Below are 23,449 nucleotides of genomic sequence, written 5' to 3'. Positions count from 1 at the left end.
GCCTACTGCAGCCCTCTGCCAATGAAAATGGAGCTCGGGGAGGCTACGCATGGCCTATCTGGGCTCCATTTTTGCTGGCCGAGGGCTGCAGGAGGCTGTCATGGCTGAAAACGGAGCCCGGGTGGACTGCGCATGGCTTTCCAAGCTCAGTTTTTGCTGGCAGAGTCACCGCGGGCCGGTCCTTTGCTGTTTCCAAGGCGGGCCCACAGGCCAGGTCTAAGCACCCTGTGGGCCGGATCCAGCCCCCAGGCCTTGAGTTTGACACCCCTGAACTAGAGCAATACAGTCTGACCTCATTAGCACTGGGATCCATCCCAATAAACCCCATCTAGATTACATATTAATTCTCCAATCTTTGTTACCTTAACCAATAGAATGGAATGACTCTTTTGGGGGATTTATTGTATGACTATGGCACACTAGAAAGTAGCTATCATGTAATTTAACGCCTTCCTTATATTATGCAGATATCTGCCAAACTGAAAATGTTATTCAAATACAAAGCAAGAATATGAATAACTCCAGTCTTTATCCATTCACGCTTGTGATCTCAAATTACCCCTTTAGAATAACATTGACCTTGAAAAAAAAGATTCGATTTAGTCAGTGCAGATGAGATTTGTATTGCTTGTTTGTTAACTAATTTGATTTTGTTTGGTCGATGGTTGTAATCTCTCTCCCCCCCCCCGCCTCCCTTCCTCATGAACTATTAAGAATGCTTCTTAAATAAATTCTTGTGCTTATGAATGATATGAAAGAATTTGATTCAAATGTGTGTCAGTGCCCAGGTTACGTCATGGCTGAAACCTTCCCTTTCAACACGTTACTAAACTGAAATTTACTCAGACGGGCAGAGAGTTGGATTCCTGTGGCTTAGCTGATAGGAGAACTACGTCACTTCCCTGTGTTGTGAAGGAATGTGTAAACAACAAGACATTAGAAGAAACATATTTAGACTTTCTCCAGAAATATGGCCTGCCAAAAGTTGAAGGCTTTTTAGCATTATAGAATTATTTTGTAGTTTTTCTTCTGTTGGAAGAAATCTTCTTCTGGGTTCAGTTCCAAGAGGGGAAAAGACACTGGAAACATGGAGGCTGCTTGGAAAGATGGTTTAATGCAGGGGTGAAATTCAGCAGGTTCTGACAGGTTCTGGAGAACCGGTAGTGGAAATTTTGAGTAGTTCAGAGAACTGGCAAATGCCACCTCTGACTGGCCCCAGAGTGAGGAGGAAATGGGGATTTTGCAGTATCCTTCCCCTGGAGGGGGGAGGGAATGGGGATTTTGCAATATCCTTCTCCTGGAGTGGGGAGGGAATGGAGATTTTGCAGTATCCTTCCCCTGGAGTGGGGAGGGAATGGAGATTTGCAGTATCCTTCCCCTGGAGTGGGGAGGGAATGGGGATTTTGCAATATCCTTCCCCTGGAGTGGGGAGGGAATGGAGATTTTACAGTATCCTTCCCCTGGAGTGGGGAGGGAATGGGGATTTTGCAGTATCCTTCCCCTGGAGTGGGGAGGGAATGGAGATTTTGCAGTATAATTCCCCTGGAGTGGGGAGGGAATGGGGATTTTGCAGTATCCTTCCCCTGGAGTGGGGAGGGAATGGGGATTTTGCAGTATCCTTCCCCTGGAGTGGGGAGAGAATGGAGATTTTACAGTATCCTTCCCCTGGAGTGGGGAGAGAATGGAGATTTTACAGTATCCTTCCCCTGAAGAGGAGAGGGAATGGGGATTTTACAGTATTCTTCCCCTGCCACCCCCACCAAGCCACGCCCGCAGAAACAGTAGTGAAAAAAATGAATTTCACCACTGGTTTAATGCCTTGGAGCTCCTGGGTGAAAAGGAAAGGGGTGCTGAGGGTCCCTGAGTTTTATGCCCTCTGTTGGGCCCCACCCCAGAGCTTCCTGTTCCTGTGTAAGAAATGCATTCTGATTGGTGGTCAGACTCCCAGGGGGCAGTGCAGGGGCAACTCTGTAAGCTGCTTGCTTGACTTGCTGGTTGATGATGTAGTCTTCCCAGGTACCATGTGGTGAGATGGGTAAGGGCTAATACTATTATGCCCATGCCTTAATCCCATCACCCTGAAGGGGGATGTTTGTTACGTAGAGTAGACTGGCTCAGGCCTTAATGCAGTGTTTCTCAACCTTGGCGACTTTAAGTCCTGTAAACTTCAACTCCCAGAATCCCCCAGCCAGCTGGTTGGGGAATTCTGGGAGTTGAAGTCTACAAGACTTAAAGTCGCCAAGGTGAGATACACTGCCTTAATGGCTCATTCACAAAGGTGGGAGCAGCTGAGTTTCTGCCTCTCTTGAGTTTCTACTTCTCTTTTTAGGGGAAATATTCTGCCCTTTTAAAATATTTCCTAGGATAATATTTCATTTTTCTAGTAGAGGGGTGAGTTCTAACTTCCTTCACTTCTTTGTGATTGAAAGATACAATACAACTGGTCTAATACAACTACAATGGTTACAACCCAACATATATAAAGACATATCCAACAAAACCAAACTGTGAAAAGTATCAACACAAGGCAAATGGTACCTCTTTAATAAATTATTATTAATCAATGGGAAGGTAAGAACGTTCCGTGCGCCTTCGGCGTTTAATCATGCCGGCTACATGACCACGGATATGTCATCGGATAGCGCTGGCTCTTTGGCTTTGAAACGGAGACGAGCACTGCCCCCTAGAGTCGGGAATGACTAGTGCATATGTGCGAGGGGAACCAGAGGTGGTTGCTCCCGGTTTGGCCTGGATCTGGTGAATCGGTAGTGGCGGCGGTGGGAGGCTGTTCCCACCCTCATCGCATGGGCACGCAAGCACAAGCAAACCGGTAACGCCAGGATTTGCAATCCACCTTTGAGGGGAACCTTTACCTTTACCTAAAACATTATTTAATACTACTACAATATGCTAATGATATTTAAAGTGCATATCTTGCAGGCAATAATAAAAAAGCATCGCAGTTGTAGGATCAAGCCAGTGAGGCTATTAGCATGTAGGTAGATGATGAATTATATAATCATAGAACCCTAGCATAGCAAGGAGTCATGAAAGCTACCCCCCCCTATCCCCCTGGTCGCCCCATTCACTGCAGGAATTTAAATGAAAGCATCTCAGACAGAAGGCTGTCTAGCCCCCACTTGAGCACACCCAGGGAATTGTTTCCTCTGTTTAGCTGCTCTTACAGTAAGGACACTTTTAAATCAGAACCTGCTTTTTAATACTTTAAATCCAATTTGGAAGAAGAAAGCAAGTCCTGATTTCCTCTTATGGGACATGTTTCCAGTAATTTAAAGAATGTTCACCAATCCTTTCTCACAGTGATGAAATTCAAATTTCTTTTACTACTGGTTCTGTAGTAAAATTTCCGCTACCAGTTCTCCGAACTACTCAAAATTTCCGCTACCAGTTCTCTGAACTACTCAAAATTTCTGCTACCGATTCTCCAGAACCTGTCAGAACCTGCTGGATTTCACCCCTGATTTACTCCTCTTAAAGTATGATGTCCAGAAGTGGGAAAAACACTTGACAGTGGAATGATTACTTCTCAGAATTTGGAATTACTTTTCTGTTGATGAAGCCTAAACTAATATTTTCTTCTTTGGTAGCCATCTATTTTTGCTGGCTCATATTTATAGATTTCAATCAACTACAATTCCAAAATAAAATATTTCATGTATTTTTAAAAAAATATTAATAGCAAGTGTGGTTTTTGCCCACACCAATCTTTATCTGTTTTTCTTTAAGTGAAGACTTCTAGCAAGTTTCATTCTATCACTTTCATCCTCTTTTTCCCAACCCATCAAGATTGTATTTAATTTTAAACTTGTCTCCTGGGGTGTTAGTTGGGCCACCAGTTTTGTATAATTGCAGTTTCCATAAGTCAATATTGCCACCAGCTTTTTCATTTAAAACACTAATGAAAATATTGAAGAGTAAAGGACATAAAAGGTGGCTCAGTGGCTAAGATGCTGAGCTTGTCAATCAGAAAGGTGGGCAGTTCAATGGTTCAAATCCCTAGTGCTTCATAATGGGGTGCGCTCCTGCCAACCTAGCAGTTTGAAAGCATGTAAAAATGCACGTCAAAAAATAGAGACCAACTTTGGTGGGAAGATAACAGTATTCCGTGTACCTATGACATTTAGTCATGCCGGCCACATGACCATGGAGATGTTTTTGGATAGCACTGGCTCTTCGGCTTTGAAACGGAGATGACCCTCTAGAGTCGGGAATAACTAGCACATATGTGCGAGGGGAACCTTTACCTTTACCTTTAAATGACATAGGAATGATCATTGTGATATTTTTTCAGTGAGCCAATAGCACTCTTAGGATACAATTTTTGGCCTAGCGTCAGGATTCCGACCAGTGTCCCAATAAAAGCAGGAGTCTCAAGCCATTTTGCAAGAAAAGCCCAGTTGTTTATTAGGAGCGCTATGTCCACAAGATCTAAGTGAAGCCAGCTCTGACTTGACCCAATTTGCGCCTTGCCTCTGACCCTGTTGCCCCCTCCCCCCAAGGTTTTTCACCAGTCACATTCCCCAACAAAGCAATTTCGCAGATCGTAGAAGTCACTCCCTCTGGCCGTTGAGGGTCTCTGTGGAGATGGCCTTGACTTTGGTGGGCTAGGATGTGTTTTGTTTTAACTGAGGTGTGAATTCCTCGCTGCAGTTGCGAGGCTCGATTTCCCATCCCCCTGCCTATGGCTAACTTGGGAACAGGTCAGGAAAGCTTCGTGAGTTAACACCTAGTCCATTAGTGGGTCCGTAGAACAGAACAGAACAGAATAGAATAGAATTCTTTATTGGCCAAGTGTGATTGGACACACAAGGAATTTGTCTTTGGTGCATATGCTCTCAGTGTACATAAAAAGGCAAGATACATTTGTCAAGAGTCATAAGGTGCAACACTTAATGATAATCATAGGGTACAAATAAGCAATCAAGAAACAATCAATATCAATATAAATTGTAAGGATACAAGCAACAAAGTTACAGTCCTGCAGTCATACGTGGGAGGAGATGGGTGATAGGAACAATGAGAAGACTAATAGTAATAGTAATGCAGCCTTAGTGAATGGTTTGACAGTGGTGAGGGAATTATTGTTTAGCAGAGTGAAGGCGTTTAGGAAATAACTGTTCTTGTGTCTAGTTGTCTTGGTGTGCAGTGCTCTATAGCATCGTTTTGAGGGTAGGAGTTGAAACAATTTATGTCCAGGATGTGAGGGGTCTGTAAATATTTTCACGGCTCTCTCTTTGACTAGTGCAGTGTACAGGAACTCAATGGAAGGCAGGTTGGATGGCTCTACCCGTCCAGTTTTTGTTAATTAAGGCTTTCACAAAGCACTTTTGAGTTCAAGGGGAAAGAGTCACCAGTCCTGGTAGTCTTATGCCACATGGGGTATTCTTCGCTGCTAGAAAGGACAGACGGGTCAAGCCAGTCTGCTACAAGAACAGCCTGAAGTAGGTCCATACTTTTCTTTATTAGCTACCGTAGGATTTCTGAGCTAGCAATGTTAAGTTGTTATTTTCTATTACAGAGATCGATCCAATGGAGTGGATTTCTTTTCCAGAGGTTTATTAATATTTACAACCCACTATATTTTATATTGCATCTTACGGTATTTCTTCTACATAGTCCCAGTATTTAATAACAATAGGTCTTTCTGCTACTAATGCTGTTTTAGTCATTTTGTTAGACGTTATAGTCTGAGAAAGGACTGGTTGTAAATTTTGCAGGAAGGGCTCTGTCAGAGGTGGCATTCAGCAGGCTCTGACCAGTTCTGGAGAACTGGTAGTGGAAATTTTGAGTAGTTTGGAGAACTGGTAAATGCCACCTCTGACTGGCCCCGCCCCCATCTATTCTCTGCCTCCCAAGTCCCAGCTGATCAGGAGGAAATGGGGATTTTGCACTGACCTTCCCTTGGAGTGGGGAGGGAATGGAGATTTTACAGTATCCTTCCCCTGCCAACCCCACCAAACCACTCCCACCAAGTCACGCCCACAGAACCGGTAGTAAAAAATTTTTGAATCCCACCACTGGGCTCTGTTCACTTAGGAACTCAATGAAATATAACAGAATAACAGAGTTGTAAGATCTTGGAGATCTTCTAGTCCAATCCCCTGCCTAGGCATCTATGATTAGAGGGGGCAAAAATTCTTCATGCATTCTTGTTCTTCCTGTATGAATGTGACTTATTTGGTCTCAGAGATTTAAACATTAGAAGTAAAGAACTGTTCCATGGCTATGTCACTATGAATCATCCCCTGCATATCTGTCTTTTCATCCTGCTTTAAAAAAAAAATTCTGGTCACTTTTTGCTGTCATTGTTAAGAGGCTGAACCAAATAGTTAAACAGCTGTGACTTTTCTGTGTTGTGCATTACAATATCTACCGTGTTTTCCCGAAAATAAGACAGGGTCTTATTTTCTTTTGACCCCCGAAATAAGCGCTTGGCCTTATTTTTGGGGAGGTCTTATTATTTTTGAGGTGCAGGCGGCGGTGAGCGTGGTCACATCATGGCTGCTGCTGTGGTGCAGTATTTTCAGGGAGGGCTTATTTTTTGGGGGGTGGACTTATTTTAGCGCATGCGCTCAAAAGCCCCACTGGGCTTATTATCCAAGGAGATCTTATTTTCAGGGAAACAGGATAGTAGTCCTCCAATTTTTCTAATAACAACCCTGTAAGGTGGATTCGGCTGAGAGAATGATTCTTTTTTTTTTTTTTTTTTTGTAAATCCAGGCCCGGTTTCAAAAATAAAATAAATATTTTAAAAACTCAGACGTTCATTTCTCAGAATTTGATGAGGCTCTAGACCAGGACAGAGAGATTAGTCCCTACAAACCTTGGCTAATGGGGAGTCAATTGTCATGTGTGATGAGGGGCAGGAGGGAGATCCCTGCAGGTTGGCCAGGAGGGGTGAAAGAGGGGGATGAACTGGGACAGTGTAGTGGAATTCCAGACATTCCTGGACAGACATTTGCTGCTCTCCATTGATGAAACCTTTTCTCCCTTCCAGGTCAGTGAATAATTTCCTGATGACTGGTCCCAAGGTAAGTACGTTCCCTTTGATCTCCATTCCTAATTCCAAGAAGCACGAATCATCCAGACCTTGTCTCTTTCCTCCTTCCCAGATTGGATAAAACTGTGGCTGGATATTTGCAAGCTACAACTTGACTTTTAGAGAGCCAGAAAACTGTTTCTGCTGTTTAAATCCCTGCTTTAAAGAAGAGAAATCCTGTGTGTAAATTATTTAATTGAATTAAATTGTGGACAGGTATGTGCCATTTATCCTTGAGTAGTGGCAGCAGGAAAATTGTCTTGTAAACGGTAATGGTGAGATTGCCTCTCTCAATGAGGAGTGGGTTCCTGCCGGCATTACTACCGGTTCGGCGCGCAAAAATGTTTGCTCCACGCATGTCCACATTTGCACCTAAAAAGGTCTGTGCATGCGCACAACATTACAAAACGGAAAAAAATGCACTTTTTCAATGAAGATTGTTCTGTGCATGTGCAGAACAGAAAATCAAGATGGCGGCCCCGAGCTTAGAACTGGTTCGGGCACGTGTCTAGCCGAGTTACTACCTGCTCGGCTAAACCGGTGTGAACCTCTGCTCTCAACTGACGTTATGCACAACCCAGAATCTGGCAGCTAATGGTGTTAATTGAATGGAATATGAACAGAATTACAGAGTCGGAAGGGACCTTGGAGGTCTTCTAGTCCAACTCTCTGCTCAAGTGGGAGAGCTCAACTTCTTTATAATAAAATTATTCCTACAAAATATATGGCTTGCCATGATAATTAATGCACTGGATAACTCAGTGTAAATTACTGTGATTCATGTACATGGAATTTGTTCAAAACCATTAGCCCCTGTAGGTTGCTTGTGGGAGCCTGGTGTTTACACTATGTGATGTTTACTGGCTGAATTACACTGGACTATCTGTTAGATATTAACATATATCGTAGGAAGTCTCCTCTCTGGTCCGCTGCTACCGCGGGAAACAGGTATCGTTCTGATTGGTCGAGAGGCGTACCCGAGTCCTATAAAAGTGGAACCCTCCGGCCACAGAGCAAGCTGGATCACTACTACTACTAATAAAGAGCTGTTAAGTCACTTCATGTCCGCAGTCTGTACTCTCGTTGCCCAGATCTAACATTGGCGACGAAGGTGGGATCGAGAGACAGATAGGACGAAGAACGCTACTCCAGAATCTCCGGATTTGATCCAGCCTAGGAATTCGGCAGAAATTCCGGCAGCCATCTCAGGTCACCGCAGCGCGGCAAATTCAAACGAGAGAAGATGGCGATGCACACTCCCCCCGCTCCATTCGACCCAGCGAACGACGAATGGGAAGCCTTCATGATTCGTTTCGAGTGTTTTCTCGAAGCGAACGAATACACGGGGATCACCGACGCCCGGAAGAAAAACATCTTCCTCGGCTACTGCGGGAAAGAAGTTTTCAACACAGCCAGAGACCTCACCGCGCCTACTCCGATACAGGCAGTATCATGGACGGCGTTGCAACAGACTCTACAGACTCATTACGCGCCAAAACCTTCCCGCCACGTTTGCCGAAAGGAATTCAACACGCGGAACCAGAAAGCGGGAGAATCAATCAACCAATATGTTGCAGCCCTGCGTAAAGCAGCAACTCACTGCGAGTTCAGGGATCTGGACGAGCATATCTTAGCACAGCTTATCTGTGGGTTAAGAGACATTTCACTACAAAAGAAGCTGTTAGCAAACCCAAATTTAACCCTACAGATAGCTCTAAACGAAGCAAGAGCGTCAGAGTCAGCGGAGAAATCATCGGTAACCATACAACGGGGTTTCAGCGTAAGCCAGCCAGCACCAAGGCAATCCAGAGTTCACTACGAGGACACAAGCCCCGACTACGAGGATCCCGAGTTCGAGGACAGTCACCTGATGCGGAGCAGTCACTTGAGGCCTGGGGGGAGACCCGGATTCTGTTTGCCGCCCTGCGCAAGCTGCGGAGGGAATCACCCCAGGTCTACCTGTAGGTTCAGGAACGTTGTTTGTTCGCACTGCAACAAACTTGGGCACATCGCACGAGTGTGCCGGAGCGAAGTCCCTGCCTCACGGCAACCACCAATGTACCGCCAACAGAAGCCCAACCCAGGGGCTTGGCGAAATCAAAAAGGGCGCCCAGAGAGAAATCCACAAATGTTTACCCAGAGAGAAAATTCCCAAAGAGCTGAGCGAGCGTATCCCCAGAGAGATTACACACATAGAGCTGAAAGAGCGTTCTATCAAGACGCTCAACGAGAGTATTTTCAGGATACAGATGCTGAGATAGAGTTGACCCAGAGAGAGGAGTTGCGAACGTATCTCACCACATTAAGTCAGGTCCGCACCAAGCTGAAAGTCACAGTCCTCTTGGAGGGCTCACCTTGCGAGCTGGAAGTTGACACAGGATCGTCCCTGACGATCATTTCATGGGCATCCATGAAACAGGCTATCCCTAGCCTCAAAAAGAGCCAACTACGCGTTCCAGACATCCTGCTTCGAGACTACCAGGGGAACTGAGTCCCCATCGTGGGCCAAGGCACATTCCAGATCCGTTTCAAGGACATCGTAGCCCAGCTGCCCGTGACCATCGCCAGCGCGCCGTTACAGAACCTTCTGGGGCTAGATTGGTTTGAAGCCTTGGGGTTAGAAGTCACCGGAATAAACGCCGTGAAGAACAGCAGCGCTGAGCAGATATTTAAGGAGTTCGAGGATGTGTTCAGCCCCGGTCTGGGTAAGTATGTGGGTAAACCAATCTCATTTAATTTAGACCCCAAAGTGGCGCCAATCCGACTTAAGCCGAGACGAGTGCCTTTTGCACTCCGCCCAAAAATAGATAAGGAGATAGATAAGTTAGTGGAGCAAGGAGTCCTTGAGCCGGTGGATCACGCGCGGTGGGAAACTCCCATTGTGACCCCAGTCAAGCCAGATGGGTCAGTCCGCATCTGCGCGGACTATAAATGCACAATTAATGTCGCGCTACAACAAAGCGCATATCCTGTGCCAGTAGTACAGCACTTATTGCACTCGTTGGGGCCAGGAAAGATATTTGCTAAATTAGACATGGCACAAGCTTACCAGCAGTTGCCCGTAGATAGCGCCACAGCGGAGGCCCAAACTATAGTGATGCATAGAGGAGCATTCAAATGCAACCGGCTACAATTCGGTGTGAGTATTGCTCCAGGATTGTTCCAGAGCGTCATGGAACGACTTTTGCAAGGGATACCGGGAGTCGTCCCCTATTTCAACGACATCTTGGTGTCCGCTGCAAACGAGGAGCAATTAAATAAAAGAGTCAGAACTGTTTTGGCCAGAATCAGAGAGAAGGGTCTCCGCCTAAAAAAGGAAAAATGCCAAATCAACGTGCCTAGCGTAGAATTCCTGGGTTATAGAATCGATGGTCAGGGAATACACCCCACTTCAAAGAAAATTAAGGCGATCCAGGACGCCCCCACACCACGAAATCAGACCGAGTTGCAGGCCTTCCTCGGACTACTTAACTTCTACAGCGTTTTTCTGAGACAGAAGGCGACCGTTGCTGAGCCACTACACCGTCGACTCCAGAGGAACACACCATGGAAATGGGGACGATCCGAAGCAGCAGCTTTTGCCGGAGTAAAGCGCCTGCTCACCACTGACTCGCTCTTAGTCCAATACAGCCAGACACTACCGCTGGTATTGACCTGCGACGCATCACCTTTTGGAGTCGGTGCAGTCCTTAGCCACAGGATGCCAGACGGAAAAGAAGCACCCATCGCTTTCTACTCTAGGACTCTTTCATCGGCCGAGAGGAACTACAGCCAGATGGACAGGGAAGAGTTAGCTGCTGTAGCTGGAGTAAAACGTTTCCACGAATACCTCTACGGCCGCGATTTTGAGCTAATCACAGATCACAAACCGCTGTTGGGACTTTTGGCGGGAAACCGCCCCACTCCGGTCTCCCTTTCTCCACGCATGACCAGGTGGACTGTTTTCCTGGCTGCGTACTCCTACAAGTTAATTCATCGACTGGGCTCCACTCTAGGACACGCAGACGCGCTCAGCCGTTGCCCACTACCGGACCTTTTGCCAGACCCCACTCCCGAGGTACCGGTGTTGCTCATTGATTGTTTGGACTCTGGACCGGTTTCTTCCTGCGGCGTTGCGAGGTTCTCCTCTAAAGACAATTTAATAAAGCAAGTTCAAACTTGGGTTTGGAGGGGGTGGCCGAAGGGAAACGTGGGCCCGGAATTCAAAGTGTTTTGGTCAAAACGGGACGAACTCTCAGTGTTACAAGGTTGTTTATTGTGGGGGGATCGAGTTGTTATTCCTTATGCATTACGTAGAAATGTGTTAGATGCATTACATGTTGGGCACCCGGGGATCGTTAGGATGAAGGCGTTAGCAAGAAGTTACGTTTGGTGGCCAAACATGGATAAAGAGATAGAGGAGTGGGTGGCCACTTGCGATCCGTGCCAAGAATCGAGACCGGCACCCCCGGAAGCACCCGCCACAGAATGGGAAAAGCCTAAAGCACCCTGGTCGAGATTACACATCGATTTCGCAGGGCCAGTTCAAGGTCAGACGTTCCTTATAGTTGTGGATGCATACTCCAAATGGCTAGAAGTAGTCCTAATGACTTCAACCACGGCAGAGGCAGTCATTAAGGTTCTACGGCGACTTTTCGCCACTCATGGCCTGCCCGACCTCCTGGTCTCCGATAACGGGCCCCAGTTCACGGCCATGCAATTTGAAACATATTTAGCAGGTCAGGGAATTCGGCATGCCCTCGTCGTGCCATTCCATCCGGCATCAAACGGACAGGCGGAGAGAATGGTGCGATCCGCAAAAGAGGCCCTCGCTAGGATGGGTCCAGGTGATTGGCAAACACGCATTGACCATTACCTCCTAATTCAGCATATTACCCCCAGCGCAACGACGGGTAGGAGCCCCGCTGAACTACTCATGGGCCGCCGTCTACGGTCTCACCTGGACCGTCTTCACCCAAATTACTCTGCCACAGCACCCCCAGACTCCACAAGCAAAATTCGGAGTTTTAGCATAGGGGATTCAGTATACGCCCACAACTATGCAGGGGGAACATTGTGGATGCCAGCAAGGGTCATTGGCATCACGGGTCCACAATCATATCTGTTAGAACTGGAAGATGGGCGGAACTGGAAAAGGCACATCGATCAACTTCGGGGTCGCCTGGCACACTCAGACCTACGAACCGAGGAAGAGAGCTACCTACCTACGCAAGGTCAACCACTCGAGAGCCCCAACACAGAGAACTTCGACACCTGCGAGCCCAGGGTGGAACAGGAGGCCAAGCACGAAACAGAGCAAACCCCAAGCAACGTAAGCGAGCAGACCCCGGAACGCCCAAGCAACGAAAGCACGAAAACCCCCGAACGCGAAACAGAGAAAGCAACCGATCCTGCAACTACTTCTAACCAACCCAAACTGCGACGCTCAACCCGAGTAAGGCAAACGCCAACATACCTTAAGGACTACATAACTAACCGTAATGTTCCGTCTAAGAGGGGAGGGGTGTTAGATATTAACATATATCGTAGGAAGTCTCCTCTCTGGTCCGCTGCTACTGCGGGAAACAGGTATCGTTCTGATTGGTCGAGAGGCGTACCCGAGTCCTATAAAAGGGGAACCCTCCGGCCACAGAGCAAGCTGGATCACTACTACTACTAATAAAGAGCTGTTAAGTCACTTCGTGTCCGCAGTCTGTTCTCTCGTTGCCCAGATCTAACACTATCAGATGGTTTTTATTTGTGTAACAGAGTTGAAAGGGGCCTTGGAAGTCATCTAGTCCAACCCCCTGCTCAGCAGGAGACCAGCACTAGGGATTCAAACCGCCAAACTGCCGACCTTTCTGATCAACAAGCTCAGTATCTAATCCACTGTACCAGGCAGCCTAGTGTTTTCATATCAGTTCTAACATGCTTTGACTGGTATCTGTACACCATTTTAGATCTCTAGCTTCGTAAAGTCCCAGGTTCCTGCTTTTTCCTTCATTGCATCTTCCTAGCAGCATGTTTGGCCAGGAAATCCTTCAGAGTCAATACTATACTGTTAAGAATAGGAGGTGTCAAGCTCAATTTCATTGAGGGTTGTGTTTGACCTCAGGGGCCAGAGTGGGCATGGCTGAGGTGGGCGTGACCAGGTTGACATCACTCATGTTGGGGGCTTCGGTAGTTGTCCAAGCTCTCAGCCAGTGAAAATGGGCTCCTGAGCTCCATTTTCAGCCGTGACGACCTCCTGCCATTCTCTGCTAGTGAAAATGGAGCACAGAGCTCCATTTTCATTGGCAGAGGGCGGCAGGAGGCTGTTGCAGCTGAAAACGGAGCCTAGGAGGGCCACATGCGGCCCTCCCAAACTCCATTTTTGCTGACAGGGGCACCACGGGCTGGTCCTTTGCTGTTTCAAGGGTGGCCCCGCAGGCTAGATCCGGCCTCCCGGGCCTTGTGTTTGACAGCCCTGGTTAAGAAGATTGTAAAATTCTGGCTTGTCCATGAGCTATTTGGTTAAAAATGGACATCTTCTGAATATATTGTGGTCTGCTAATAGTTTTTTTAAAAAATTCATTACTGTTAAACCTCTTAGAAGAGATGGGAACACTCTGCTTGGCCTATCATGAGCTACTCTCTGCATCCTGAGCGTAGGAAGTCCTTCTCCCACTCCCTGCCCATTGCAAATGTGCCTCAAACCAGCGTTTTGCCTAAAAATTGTTTTGGAAAAATGGGAATGTTGATGGTTTTAGCCATCTTTCTAGAAGCAGAGAAGAGCAACAAAGATGATTAGGGAACTGGAGGCCAAAACATATGAAGAACGGTTACAGGAACTGGGCATGGCTAGTTTAATGAAAAGAAGGACTAAGGAAGACATGATAGCAGTCTTCCAATATCTCAGGGGTTACCACAAAGAAAAGGGAGTCAAACTATAATCTGAAGCATCTGAGGGCAGGAGAAGAAGCAATGGGTGGAAACTAATCAAGGAGAGAAGCAACTTAGAACTGAAGAGAAATTTCCTGACTGTTGGAACAATTAATCAGTGGAACAACTTGCCTCCAGAAGTTGTGAATGCTTCAACACTGGAAGTTTTAAAAAAGAGATTGGATTGCCATTTGTCAGAAATGGTGTAGTGTCTCTTGCTTGGGTGGGGGGTTGGATTAGATGACCTCCAAGGTCCCTCCCATCTCTGTTAATCTGTTAACACTCCTTGTTTTGACCCTCCTTCTCTTCCAGGCATACCTCATCTACTCCAGCAGTGTTGCAGCTGGTGCACAGAGTGGCATTGAGGAATGCAAGTTCCAGTTTGCTTGGGATCGTTGGAACTGTCCCGAGAGAGCTTTGCAACTCTCTAGCCACGGAGGCCTTCGTAGTGGTAAGAGAAATGATAGGGGCGCGGGGGTGGGGTGGAATGACTACTTCCATTAGCCACAAACCAAATTATATTGCCTTTCTATGATGTATGATATGATGTTTTCTCTACTGAGAGTCTGATAAATAAGAGTTCCTTATGGAATAAGATGTTGCTTATGTTCTGACCTAGGCTTCCCAAAAGCATGAAGCCAACTCCTCGTCCTGATAAAACCACTTTTATTTAGTTCAAAGGCAATTCCTCTCCAGCAAAGTCCCAGCAAACGGTCTTTCAAGAGATTTCACAACTACAGACCTTTATCAGGCTTGGAGAGCTGCCAGGCCGATATCTTCCAAATGCCACCCTGTAGCAGACAATACTTGGCAAGAAGTCAGGAACAGATCTTCACCCTAATGAATTGAACAAATTGTCTCCTGCAAATCCCCTCCCCTTTCGCTCCTCTTTATTCCCTATGGGAGGGGCCATTCACCATACACCTGTGCCTTTACTCCCGAGTCGACCATTCTTCCTTCCCTTCTCCTGGCAGCTCTGCGCATGCACACATTGGGAACAGGCTCCAGCTATTCTTCTGCCCCACTGATGTCTGATTCCGAAGGCAGCTGATAACTGTCAGACGGCTCTGGCCCCCCTCTCTGCCTCTGATGCACAGCACTCATCAAAGCCTTTTCCAGTCTCCAGGACTGGCCCATGTTCCTCCCCAACCTCCTCACTGTCCGAATCTGCTGCCAGAACTGCTGGCTGCTGGTGGGCCACAACACCTTGCTACTTCTTGGGTATTGTTATGTCCTGCAGGTGTGTATTTCTTTTAAATTGCAGGTAACTCTATCCCAAGAAGATATTGCTATGATCCATAGCCATAACCATAAGGAAGCGAAGCATATTGAGTTAGGAGACTCAGAAAAAACAGGACAGCGCTCCACAGTGGTGGGTTCCGGCAGAGACTACTGCCGGTTTGCTCACGTGCAGTACAACTAAAATTGCTCTGCGCATGTGCAGAAGCAAAAAACAAAATGGCGGCACCTGCAGCGCTGCCGGGAGAACTGGTTTGGGGGCATACTCCTACCAGTTCAGCCAAACCAGTCCGAACCGGTAGGAACCCACCACTGGTGCTATACATAGCAATAGCGTGTGTGTCCCCCCCCCTCCCGCGGTGGCCTGTTTTTGCTCACAGGAGGCTGTAGGGAGACTTACTAGGTCCAAAATGGGGCACGGTGTGTGTGTGTGTGTGTGTGTGTGTGTGTGAGGTGCGCATTGCATTATAGTTCTGGCACTCGACAACAAAAAGATTAGTCACCACTGTGCTAGACTTAGAAAGCTAAAAATAAACCATAGATTCTCCCGTTTTCTCCCAAGCTGCAGTTCCTTTGGCTAAGTTGTTGTGTAATTATTTCACAGCTAACCGGGAAACAGCGTTTGTTCACGCAATCAGCTCCGCTGGGGTCATGTACACATTGACGCGAAACTGCAGCCTTGGGGACTTTGACAATTGTGGCTGTGATGATTCTCGCAATGGACAGTTTGGTAAGAAGTCACCTCAGCAGCACATTTCCTCTCTATGTAGCGCCTTTCTCCCCTCACCTCTTGCCACACTAAAGTTCTTTCTAAAAAAATACAGGATAGAGAACAGTTGATGTATTTTAAACATGGATGACACACTCAAAAGCCTTTAAAAGAACAAGTGCAGACAAATTGTCTCCTATTTGCATGGTTCTATTTAGAACTTGATCAGGAACCTGAAAACAGCTGATATTTATATAGCTATGCAGGTATCTTATCCAAGTTATACCCTCGGCCCCTCCATTCTGGGATAAAGTCCAGCAATGATAATTCTATTTTTTATTCACTAAAGCTGCACATTTTTCCTCCTATTTACTGGCTTGATTAATCAAGGGATTTCCACAATGTCAGGTCGGTCTATACTCGTAGGCCTGATGGACACTTGCCCGTGGCCCCCACGAACGTAGGACCCCTTACTAATCTGTGTGTCAGGCCTGGAAGCCATCTCTGGCATTGGGCCTTCAGGCCTGCTACATTTATTGCTGTGGGAACCTGGGAGCAGGGGATTATATGGAGTATGGGAGACATATATAGTCAAAATAACATTCTTTTCTCAGAGTCAAGGACATCTTGCCCTGCACCTGGAGTGGTGTGACTGGGAGGCATCTCCAGTTGGGATGGTGCCTGATTGGACCATGTGATGGACATAAAGGTGCTGGGCAGGGGCTTGGACTTTCGTTTGGGTGGGGAAAACCTGGAAGCTTTCAGATTTGGGTTTTCCCACATGTGCCAACATGACATCTCTAATAAAATGGAACTTTGAGGAATCTCAAGCCTCAGAGTCTTATTTCATTGGGGGTGTTACTTGGAACCCTGACATTGTGTATGTTAACTCTTCAATGCAACTTGTATCATACAAATGCAATATGTTTATTACATTTGACTGCATTTTTAAATTAATGCTAAGATGCAAATATAGATTTAATTTTATCAACCAGTAGTTATTGTAGGGGTCTCAGTATGCTGCTTTGCCCGGGGGGCCTATAATGCTATTAAGACGTCCCTGCACAACGTAGGGCAATAAAATTGCTCAGATCAGGGGATGTTCTTAAAACTGGTTTTCTAATGATTGGCATGGAACAAGCATACATGGCTGCATCCTTTTGTTTCTCTAGCAAAATGAGTTGAAATATGCAGAGGAGGAGGAGGAGGAGGAATAGAACAAATGGGCCAAATTTCACTGAAAGTAGTGCATAGGTTTTGGAGCAACTTTTCTTAGTTTTCATGCAGATTTAAATTTCAGGGGTAACATTTCAGACATTGGGAAATGAAAAATGAGCAAGGAAGTAAAAGGTAAATGTAAAGGTTCCCCTCACACATATGTGCTAGTTATTCCCGACTCTGGGGGTGGGGTGGGGTGGGGTGCTGAAGGCGTACGGAACACTGTTACCTTCCCACCAAAGGTGGCCCCTATTTTTCTATTGCATTTTTATGTCCTTTTGAACTGCTAAGTTGGCAGAAGCTGGGACAAGTAAGGGGAGCTCACTCCTTTACACGGTGCTAGGGATTCGAACCGCTGAACTGAGGACCTTTCTGATCGACAAGCTCAGTGTCTTAGCCACTGAGCTACCGCATCCCTAAATATCCGTATAAATAGTGAAATTTAAGACTTGGTAGACAGTGAGGAAGGAAAAGGTAAAAAGATGCTCTCTTAATGCGTCTCCTTGATGAGAAATGAGAAGAAAAGTGAAAAGAAATATGGTTTCATAAAGGTGTAGAAAATTAAAGACCTGATGATTCCATGCAAATTTTTAAAAATCTTTGGAATATAATTGTTAGTCTGGTTATACAATAAGACTTTTTTTTGGGGGGGGGGGCTAAAATAACTTAGAACTGTTTCATGGATTCATCCCTTAAAATCAAAATCTTCTGTATCTTAAGACAGCATCATTTCAGCATTGCATTGGGTCTTTTTAGTTGTTTTGATCAGACATCTGGGTAAGAAGAAAAAGCAAGCAAACTGGAATAGAGCAGCCATGCCCCAGTTTGTATGCTATGAAAGGCTGCCAATTTATTGCTGGACTAACTAAATAGCTAAAACTTAAAATAATGTCCCACACTTTTTTGAGGGGGGGGGGGAAAGGAGAGGCCTCTTTGCCAGGATGATTCCCCTCCCTACAGTGACCTTTTATGTAAATGGGGGATTAATAAATAAATTAATAAAGGCATTGCCTGTTTTTCTTACATGTGACTTGGTATCAGGGGTGGGCTGCTATGGGTTCGCCTGAGTTCGTGAACCCAGGCAAACTAATGAGGGACTAACATTATGGCCGGTTCGGAGAACCTCCAAATCCCACACCTGGCTGGCCACGCCCACCACGCCCCCTCCCTGCCACCCCACCACACACCTCCCAGGAGTCTCCACCTGGCCCATTTTGGATGCGAGGTAAGTGCAAGGCCCATGTGGAGGCTCGGGGAGCGGGGAAAATGGGCCTCCCGGAAGGCCTCCAGAGCCTGGGGGAGGACGTTTTCACCCTCCAAGAGGCTTTAGAAAAGCCTCCAGAACCTGGGAAGGTGAAAACGTGCCTCCCGCCATGGTGCAGGAGGCCGACTAGGCCATGCCCACCATGCCCACACCCACCCAGCAACTGAGTAGATAACCCGTTGCTGAAATTTTTTGAAGGCCACCCCTGCTTGGTATTCTTAGCAGAACAGTAATTCAGGATAGGCCAAAACTTGGAATGGATGGGATTTGGGTGCAAAAGGATGAACGTGTATTATGAATCCCCTGCCTTGATCTGATGCTGTTCTTAGCATACCCACTTATGGATCCCCATCTAACAGTCGGGTGACACATTTGTCTCTGCAGGAGGCCAAGGATGGCTGTGGGGAGGCTGCAGTGACAACGTGGGTTTTGGGGAAGCCATTTCCAAGCAGTTTGTGGATGCCCTTGAAACAGGGCAGGATGCCAGAGCGGCCATGAATCTGCACAACAATGAAGCCGGCCGAAAGGTAATATCATTTCCATATACCACAAGGAGAAAAGTCAGGAAAAGCAAGGGGGGAAGTCAGAGCAGGGGTGACATCCAACAGGTTCTGACAGGTTCTGGAGAACTGGTAGCGGAAGTTCTGAGTAGTTCAGTGAACCAGCAAATACCACCTCTAGCTGGCCCCAGAGTGGGATGGGAATGGAGATTTTGCAATATCCTTTCTCCGGGAATGGGGTGGGAATGGAGATTTTGCAGTATCCTTCCTCTGCTATGCCCATCAAGCCACGCTCACAGAACCAGTAGTAAAAAAAATTGAATTTTAGCACTGAGTCAGTCTTCAGATGTTTGCTATGTGTAAATTTTTAATGAAGCATTAGGCAGCTGAAATAACCGATTCTGTGTTATTGGGGAATTTCAGTAGGAAAGAAGAAAAAGCTAAATAAAAATGGGGGTGATCCAGGGGTGGGATCCTACCGGTTTAACAACCGGTTTGCTGAGTGTGCGTACGCAGTTTAGAAAAGATTTACCTTCTGGGTTACTGCTTGGGAAGGAAAACAGCTGGGGCACTGCAATCCACTCTGCTGGGTGATTCAGCTGAAAAGATAAAGGTAGGTAAAACGCAGGGGGTGGCGGGCAGGCCCACTTGCTAGAGGGAGTGAACCAGTTTGCTCCCAGCTGATCTTCGGAGCTACCGGTTCGGCAGAAACCAGTCCAAACTGGTTGAATCCCACCCCTGGGGTGGTCCTGTATGTGGAAACGTCCTTGGGAGACAGAGAGAAGAGATGCTGCCTAGGGAACAGTCAGATAAGAGAGAGCATAGCCCACAGCTGCAGAGTGGGGCAGGGGAGGGTTGCTCCTGGCATTACTGCTGGTTCGGTGCATGCAAAGATTTTGTGTGTGCACGCTAGCTTCACTCGTGCACACATCTGACGTGTGCTCCGCATACGTGCGCTTTTGCACAAAAAAGGTCTGCGCATGCGCAAAATGTTAAAAAAGGGAAAAAATACATTTCTGCAATTACGATTGTTCTGTGCATGTGCAGAACTGAAAATCAAGATAGTGGCCCATGGGAGAACTGGTTCGGGGGCATGGCAGGCCTGGGTCGCTTCCGATTCCAGAGACCCAGGCAGCCAAATCACTACCGGTTTGACCAAACAGGTCCGAACCGATAGGAACCCACCTCTGGAGTGGTGGGAGCAACAGGCTCAGAACAGAACAGACCCTCCCAAAGTTATCAGTCTATAAAGATGACAATCGCAGAATTACACTTTCAGCCTTGAAATGTTCTGCTAATGTGGTTTTTACATTAAAATAGTTCTAACTTATCTGTTCACGTTTCCTGCCTGGTGTACTTTTGTAAAGCTGAGGCTTCCAATATTTATTCTGAATGTCCATTCAGGCAGAAAGCCAACATACTTTGCAATGCTACAGTGTAGAATTGGGCAAGTTGACTCTTGGCTTTGGAAATTCTTTGGTTGTGCAGCTGATTGAGGTATGACTTCCAGCTCTGCCAATCACGAAAGGGGCGTTACTTGTTCCAATGCAAGAGTGGAGTGTGACACCTTTTTCTTAGGAAGTTCTGGGTCACATACCGGGAAAGTCAATCGAGATCTGGACTTTTGCAATGCTTGGAGCTTGAACCAGATTTCCCAAATATCTTGGACAGGATCATTCTGCTCTCTTTTCTCTTCCCTACAACTTCCTGCTTTCCTCTCTTTCTCCATTATGCTCCATTCATCATGCAGTTTTCAAACTGTATACCACCAGTCAGCTGCAAAACAGGCGACAGCCAAAAAGTCTGGGCAATTTATCATTATTACTTTTTGTACAGTCTTTTATGCATATAGTAAAGTACCATTTGCAATAACTAACATGACCACCACTTCCTACCATCAAACTTTTTTTTTCTGTAGAGTTAATGTGATAGGAAGGAATGAGTACTTGGTTAATCCAAATCATAGCTTTGAAAACTAATCACTGCATTTAGCCCTTCATTATTTTAATCTGGAGAAAGCAAGCAAGTTGCTCATAGCATTGTATAGGCCTGTGATGGCGAACCTATGGCACACATGCCGGAAGTGGCACATAGAGCCATCTCTCTGGGCACGCCAGCCACCACCCTTCCGGGTTCCGGATTGCCAGCTGGTCTTTGCGCATGGGAGAGTGCCGGAAACTGAAAAAGCAGCTCCCTGGTGCGCATGTGCATGCTGGGTAGCTGAGCTTCCAGTTTCCGGCATGCGCATGGGTGCCGGCCATCTGGTCTTCACATGCACATGCACACCAGAAACTGGAAGACCAGGTGACTGGCATGCATGCGCAGGCCGGAAACCAGAAGCATGTGCATGCTGAGGAACCCCTCTTCCAGTTTCTGGCACTCCCGTTTGTGCGCACCGGGAAGCTGCTCTTCCTGTTTCTGGTGCTCCCCTGCGCCAGCACACACTCCCATTTCGGCACTCGGTGCTGAAATGGTTTGCCAACACTGGTATAAGCATTACAGAGCATTTTTGTAGCCAGGCGTTAAGACAGAGTTTAGGCAAAATCTCAATAAATTCTCTACGTTGAATCAAAATAGGACATTCTTGTTCCTTAGTTTTGTTTGTTGCATGACCTCTCCCCTGTTGTTGCCTTACTCTCTAGGCAGTGAAAGGGACCATGAAGAGAACCTGCAAGTGTCATGGGGTTTCGGGCAGCTGCACCACCCAGACCTGCTGGCTACAACTCCCCGAGTTTCGAGAAGTGGGGACATACCTGAAGGAGAAATACCACAAAGGGCTGAAAGTAGACATACTGAAAGGGGTGGCCAACAGCGCTGCGAGCCGAGGTGCCATAGTGGAAACCTTCAGCTCAATCTCCAAAAAGGAACTGGTCCACTTGGAAGACTCCCCTGACTACTGCTTGGAGAACAAGACTTTGGGCCTCTTGGGTACGGAAGGCCGGGAGTGTCTGAAGAGGGGCAAGGCCCTGAGTAAGTGGGAGAAACGGAGCTGCCAGCGGCTGTGTGGAGACTGTGGGTTGGCTGTGGAGGAGCAGCGAGCAGAAATGGTGTCGAGCTGCAACTGCAAGTTCCACTGGTGTTGTGCAGTCCGTTGTGAGCAGTGCCGCAAACGTGTCACCAAGTATCACTGCGTCCGCAAGGAGAAGGGAGAGCAGCATGGCATCAATCTTCCCCCACGCAAGCTCAGGAGGAAGCAGCCTTAGTGCCGACTAACCATCCTTTGCTCTTTCGTAACGTCTCATATTTTACTCCCTTCTACTTTGTTTTTTATATTTAGATCTATCTATGAAAAGGAAGCCTTCGCCTATCTAGTCTTTAAACCCCCATTTTGGAGAACCCATTGGAAGAAGCTTGCAGATGTTCTGGGAAAGATGAACATAGTCCCAAGCTGATAGACTGTTATGGAATGAGTTTGGCTTCAAAGCCGAAGTGAGGGAGGATCTGAAAGGATTTAGCCTCCGATTCTGTTGGGAGTGGATTTAGACATTCCTCTCCTTGCATTCCTCTGTGGCAACTTGAAGGCGAGTCTCAAATAAAGTCCACAAGCATTTGCCATTCCCTGATCAAAATATGCAAACGGACTGAACAAAAATAAAACCAACCAACCAATCAACCCACTTTGTCTCAAAATAAATTCCTGAAAGCTGATCGTATCAGATAGAATTAAAAAAAAACACCCCACCATATTGAAGAATTGCAGAAGTATTTTGAATTGTTGGGTAGGGATTCATGAGTTCTGTTGACAGCTAAGTAAACTGGAAAGCCATTTTGGTTTAGTGGTGAGGACATCATGCTAGAAACCAAGAGACCATGGATTCTAGTCTTGCCTTAGGTCAGGGGTCGGCAACCTTAAACACTCAAAGAGCCACAAAGGTCCTAACTGGAAGTTCAATTCTGGAGCCGACTGGAAATCCGGTTCCCCCACCATAGTGTCTCCTCCTAGCACAACGTCCTTTTTCCTCTGCCAACTGGAAGTCCGGTTCTCCCACCATAGAGTCTCATCCTAACACAACGTCCTTTTTCCTCTATCTGTCCTAACTGAAATCCCTATCAATTGTGGAGCCGACTAGAAAACCTGTCCCTTGCCATAGAGTCTCCTCCTGGCGTGCCCTGCTCCCCTGCCCCAAGCTGGAAGCTCCTCTCAAAATTGTGGTGCTGACTGGTGAAAGGGAGCCACAGCAGAGGGATGAAAGAACCACATGCGGCTCCTGAGCCACAGGTTGCTGCCCCGCCTTAGGCACAAAGCCAACAGCTGGATGATCTTGGATGAGTTTCTCTCTTTTCGCCCCTGGGAAGGAGCAAACCATTTCTGAAAAGCCTTGCCAAGAAAGTCTCCAACAGTTGGACAGTGACTGAAAAGAAGAATTTTTTTAAAAAAACCTAGAGTAATATATTTTCAAAGGCTTTGTGTTAACTAAAATATCGAATTTCCACCTATTGCAGATTTGTTGACCAGGTTTGAAAAGGCCAACATGCAAAGTAGTGACTCCTGACAACAGCCCTTGTTTACAGAAAGGAAACCCATCCACGTATCCTGGGTTATCCAGTCTGTTGTGATG

At 46.7% G+C, this 23,449-nt stretch overlaps 1 protein-coding gene across 1 annotated transcript in view; it reads left to right on the top strand.

Moving 5' to 3' along the window:
* Nucleotides 1–22,851, top strand: part of WNT8B (Wnt family member 8B) — a 28,118-nt gene extending 5,267 nt beyond the window's left edge. The window contains exons 2-6 of the mRNA XM_081953782.1: nucleotides 7,019–7,052; nucleotides 14,273–14,411; nucleotides 15,804–15,929; nucleotides 18,775–18,917; nucleotides 21,533–22,851. Coding sequence (XP_081809908.1) covers nucleotides 7,019–7,052; nucleotides 14,273–14,411; nucleotides 15,804–15,929; nucleotides 18,775–18,917; nucleotides 21,533–22,093 — 1,003 coding nt within the window. The 3' untranslated portion in view covers nucleotides 22,094–22,851. The remainder of the gene's footprint in view (nucleotides 1–7,018; nucleotides 7,053–14,272; nucleotides 14,412–15,803; nucleotides 15,930–18,774; nucleotides 18,918–21,532) is intronic.
* The last annotated feature ends 598 nt before the right edge of the window (nucleotides 22,852–23,449 follow it).

The sequence above is a fragment of the Natrix helvetica genome (assembly GCF_964273705.1).
Source record: "Natrix helvetica genome assembly, chromosome: 5".
NCBI classification, from domain to species: Eukaryota; Metazoa; Chordata; class Lepidosauria; order Squamata; family Natricidae; genus Natrix; species Natrix helvetica.
The sequence above is the reverse complement of the archived record's forward strand: the minus strand, read 5'-3'. Positions and strand labels throughout refer to the sequence as shown.